This window comes from Plectropomus leopardus, unplaced genomic scaffold (assembly GCF_008729295.1).
Source record: "Plectropomus leopardus isolate mb unplaced genomic scaffold, YSFRI_Pleo_2.0 unplaced_scaffold11294, whole genome shotgun sequence".
Lineage (NCBI taxonomy): Eukaryota > Metazoa > Chordata > Actinopteri > Perciformes > Serranidae > Plectropomus > Plectropomus leopardus.
In genome coordinates, this window is record NW_024611944.1 from 1 (window position 1) to 5,342 (window position 5,342).

General features: G+C 40.9%; 1 protein-coding gene across 1 annotated transcript; it reads right to left on the minus strand.

Moving 5' to 3' along the window:
- Positions 1-622: 622 nt before the first annotated feature.
- LOC121963445 (coiled-coil domain-containing protein 113-like) lies at positions 623-3,092 on the minus strand (the record flags this gene model as incomplete). Its single annotated transcript, XM_042513731.1, has 7 exons — positions 623-1,026; positions 1,143-1,298; positions 1,548-1,655; positions 1,796-1,894; positions 2,046-2,156; positions 2,685-2,834; positions 2,937-3,092. Coding segments are annotated over 7 exons (921 nt in total), but the record flags the coding sequence as incomplete, so codon positions are not given.
- Positions 3,093-5,342: the final 2,250 nt, after the last annotated feature.

Below are 5,342 nucleotides of genomic sequence, written 5' to 3' on the forward strand. Positions count from 1 at the left end.
AAAAAATAGAAGATAATTATTTTGAGATTGTACAATTCAACCTGAAAAAAAAGCCTGATTCATAATATTCTATTCTCCTTATCTTGGCATTTTTAAGAGAAAGCTTTTATTACAAACACGAAGTTCAAATGCCTCAAGATTTTCTGGTTATTTAAAGAACTGTTAAAATAGCCAGCATCAAGAGAGCATAAACTACATAATTTCTATGGCATAAGTACACCATAGTGATGGTTCAGCAGACAATTTAGTTTTATAAATCATATTATTTTTAATATATAAACAATCAGTTAACAGGGCTGGATGGAGCTAGGCTTTACATTTATGATAAATTTTATTCTTCATAATGCTGCATGGTAAAAATCTCCCAAGGACACAGTGAATGAGTGAAAAAAAAACAAAAAAACTGAGACATGATAAGAATTCAAGCTTCAAGGCTACAGTACACTGTTTTCTCTCTACATTTCTCAACAAGCGTTACAAAGTATCGTATCGATTTGTGAAAAATCATTACTTGTTGGATGTATCTAAGATGGACATGAATAAACTGTTCATGATTGGGTTTTTGGAGTATCTTGTTTATGTATTTGAGCAGGTGAACGCTAGATTCCATTTATGGGAAACACAAATATGCTATCTGGTGTGATCTGAAAGAACTGGCATGTATATGCAGAATATGAATAACATGATTTGTCTGTGCTCATGTAAACGTATCTGAGAACATATAACTGTGGTAAGCCTCAGAAACAGGTTGTTCATGTGCGTGTAACAGCACTGACTGTGAAACTGGGCATTTGCAATCGTAGTTTAAGTTTCCTTTCCACTGCACATTATTGTTTTTGGTTGTTGTTTTTTTCTAAATTCAGTAGGCTTTTTGATTCTGTCTCTCTATCTGCTGTGGTCTGCTATGTATGGGAGTTTTACTGGGACTTGATGCTCTCCAGATCGTGTTCCAGCCTCAGCTCTGCGTGCAGGGGCAAGAGTGGCTCTATGTTTGCTCCAGACTTTAGTGTGGGTCTTCAAGGCCATCTGGAAAACAGAGAGGGGAGAGTTTGTAGTTTTGGACACTGTCTTCAGCTGGATGCAGGCTTGTATTATATGATAAAAGTGGAGCTGGTTGTGTTTGGGGAACTAATGTGATTTACCGCAGTGATCCCGACCTTCCGCTCCCAAATGTGAATGCTCTGCTGCAGCTTCTTGTGTTTGTCCTTGGCACACATGTACTCAGTAACATCAGGAGCCTGATAATTTGTAATTTGACGGCGCAGATGTTGGTTGAGGGCCTCTGCCTTTAAATGCTCCTGAGGAGAGAGAAAAGGAAGTAGAAGGGATAAAGCACACAAAGGAATTAGTTTAAAGAGCAGGAGATAAGTATGGTTTAAAAAAGAAAGAGAGGAGGTGAAGTTGAGTGTTAACTGACTTATGCAACCTCCGTATTTTAATGCAAAATACTCTGCTACTCTTTGGCAAACATGAAATGACAAATCACTGGAGGAATTACTTAAAGTTGCGTCCTTAAAGTTGAAGTAATTTTTGGACTAATGACAAACCTCCTCAGCACGCTGTATCTCCTCCTCGATTTTTGCCAGCATCTGCTTCCTGTTGGAGATTTCGTTGCTCAGCTCCTTGGACTCTTGCGTCACACACTGCAGCTTCTCCTGTTGACACATATGTATACACACACATATATTTAAAAAGCTTAAACTGGGGTCAAGCTTTACAAGCAAAAGTGGTTTCATACATCTACACTAAATTATATGGAGACAGTTCTCTTACATGCACATTTATAATGACTAACCTTCTGTGAACTGAGGACACGTTGAACTTTCAAATTGTGGACTTGAAGTTCCTCCAGGTTTTTGTCAATTCTCTGCTCGCTGTACTCCTGGAAAATATCCTAAAATAAATAATGCAAAAAGAGAGAGTTTTAAGGATTGGCTATGATTCTCTGTTCTCTTGCTTAACAGTCTAACTGACAAACTACACAGTCTACTTTCCCAACGTTCTTTGCAGTTCTGGATGTATACCCTCACACTTTCACTTACTACCTCGTGCTCTGCTTTTCCCATCTCTTTTTTCTGGTGAAGCTGCTGCTGGAGCTTCTTCATGTGGGCCTTCAGTGCCTGGTTTTTCAGATTATAATTCTCCAATTTGGTGGCCTGTTGGAGTTTTTGGACAGAGCAGATAATGTGGGCAAAGAGAGGAAGATGAAGATTGTGGGGCTGAGGTTGCATCAATACTGTAGATGACAAAAAACATACTTAAAAAACACCTTATATTACAGAAGCCCTGTGGGGGAAGCGAGAATTCTTTTTTTTTCTGGTGGTCCATTTTAAGTCCAAAATTTGCAGCAGTAGTTACAGTGCACTGCGTTTGTGTTGTCTAATGTTTTAACTTCAAAATGCAAAATGCAAAATCTAACATCAACAGTAGTAGTTACCAGTAGTCTCCAGCAGGGGGAGCATTCAACTGTTTCAGCATTCAAAACACAGAATATTTTTTACTTAGAAAAAGGACCACCAGAAAATGAAATTTTCTCACATGCCCCTCAGGGCTTCCGTATCATATGAAAGCAAATTGTAAAACATGTTTGAACTAGGAGAAGTTCATTAGAACCATTTAGATTTTGGTCATTTTGATTGCTACATTGCACCTGTTGATGTCATTAGACAGAACTATTTTTTTACCATTGACTTGTCTTTGATGTACTGGAGCAACTTCTCTGGCTCCTTCATGTCCAACCTATTGTCCTTCATAGGTTTGAGAAATCTTCGTTCAAACTCGTTTTTAGCCTTTCTGATTTCTGCAAGACGAAATTCTGCTTCTTGCAGGGAGGCCTGGAAAGACAAGCAGAATCAAAGAGAAAAAAGTGGGTGGAGGCGAAGATCCATTGTATAAGTAAGTGTGCATGGGGGAGGGGGTGAAGAATGTGTTGTAACCTTGTAGTTGTCCTGAATTCTCTCATATCTTTGTTTGAGTTCATCCTGGTCCTGTCGTGTCTCTGCTACTTCTCTCTGTGCCAAACGAAGTTTTTGTCCCAAGGTCAGCTCCTGGAGGCGATCTGATATGTTGGATCTCCGCCTCCTCCCACAAACCTGACAAGGCACACAAACACAAACAAAAAGATGTGGTTCTTAAAGGAGTCGGGTGCAGAGACATCATCTGTCCGGGGAACTCAATTAGAATCAGAATAGTCTCTTAGATTGTGGTATATCACACAAAAGGTCATTAATATGCAGCATATGTTTGAGTTCATCCCTTTCAGATTGTGTTTGGCATTTTTTCCCTGTATTGTCACTTTAAGCAAGAGGTGGATAGAGAGCACCCCATATGTAGAGGTAGTATCCTCGCCGCAGCAGCCGCAGGTTTGATTCTGGACCTTGGCCCTTTGCTGCACACTCAAACTGTCCTGTCGATTAAAGACAATAAAAGTCCCCCCAAAAAAATTCTTCATAGTATACAATTACAAAAAATAACAAAAATAAGTCTTTATTTAGCAAGTCGCAAATATGTTACAGTATATTTTATAAGAACTAAATAAATAAATAAATGCAAATTATAGTATAATCTGTTCTAAAAAGGTCTAATAAAAATTGTCAAGAGTGTCATGTAAAATCATAAAAATGTCATGTTGTAGTATGTAAAAAAATAGTATAACATCTAATAAAAAAGTCATAAAAACTTCAAAATACAGTATGTCATAAGAAGTCACAATGTAGACCGTTAAAAAAAGGTCATGGTATAGGAAGTAATAAAAAATATACCATAGTATAGTCTATATGAAAAGAAAAATGTCATATTGTATTATGTCCTCCTAAAAATCATAAAAATGTCAAAGTAGAGATTAATTTCAAAAATGAATAAAAAGTCAGAGTACAGTATGTTGTTAAAAAAAATCTTAAAATGTCATAATAAAATATGTTGTGAAAGATATTGTTAAGTATAGTAGATTGTAAGAAATCATAAGAATGTCTTTGTATAGATTGTGTTTTAAAGAATTATGACATTCTTATGGTGTTTTTGGCCAATTTGCGACATTCTATGCTATGGCGTGTCTCAGCATGCTATTTTATACAGTTTTCAGCTGTTTTAGGGACATGCCATATTTTGACGTTTTTTACCATACTATAGCACTGGTGTTTTCAGTGTTTTTTTGACATGCTATATCGTGGAGTTTTTGGCCATTTTTGCAACTTTCTCCGCTATGACATGTCTTTGCACACTAATGTAAGTGCTTTCCAGCGTTTTTTTGTGACGTCACATTTTGTCGCCATTCTATAGTATGCGATTTTTGGCCATTTCTTGGCCTTTGTTTCCACTTTGTATACTATGATGCGTCTCTACAACCTATAGTATGTCATTTTCAGCCATGTTTGGGACAAAAACTCAGGTGAAGAGAGGGAGCTGAGCTGTCAACCGATCACCACCTGGTGGTGAGTTAGCTCTGATGGTGGGGAAGGACGCCGGTCAGACCTGGCAGACCCAAACGCATTGTGAGGGTCTGCTGGGAACGTCTGGCAGAGTCTCCCGTCAGAAGGAGTTCAACTCCCACCTCCGAGAGAGCTTCGACCATGTCCAGAGGGAGGTGGGGGACATTGAGTCCAAGAGGGCCATGTTCCGTGCCGTGTTGTTGAGGTGGCTGATCAGTGCTGTGGCCGTAAGGTGGTCGGTGCCTGTCGTGACGGCAACACCTGAACCTGTTGGTGTGGACACCAGTGGTGAGGGATGCCGACAAGCTGAAGAAGGAGTCCTATCGGGCCAAGCGGAGTGCAGCTAGAACGACTTCCGGACGGCTTTGAAGAGGTTCTGGACCACCATCTGGCGTCTCAGGAGGGGGAAGCAGTGCTCTGTCAACACTGTGTATAGTGGGGACGGTGCGCAGCTGACCTCGACTCAGGACTAATGGATCGGTGGAAGGAATACTTCTAAGACCTCCTCAATCCCATTGACATGCCCTCAGGTGAGGAAGCAGGGCCTGGGGACTCAGGAGTGGGCTCTCCCATCTCTGGGGCTGAGGTTGCCAAGGTGGTCAAAAAGCTCCTCTTGGTGGCAGGGCCCCGGGGGTGGATGAGATCTGCCCAGAGTTCCTTAAGGCCCTGGATGTTTTGGGGCTGTCATGGTTGACATGACTCTGCAGCATTGCATGGACATCGGGGGCAGTGCCTCTGGACTGGCAGACCGGGGTGGCGGTCGCTTTTTTCAAGAAGGGCGACCGAAGGATGTGTTCCAACTATAGGGGGATCGCACTCCTCAGCCTCCCTGGTAAGGTCTACTCAGGGGTTCTGGAGAGGAGGGTCCGCCGTTTTTACCAGTCGATCTTCGTTCCTACCCTCACCTATGGTCAC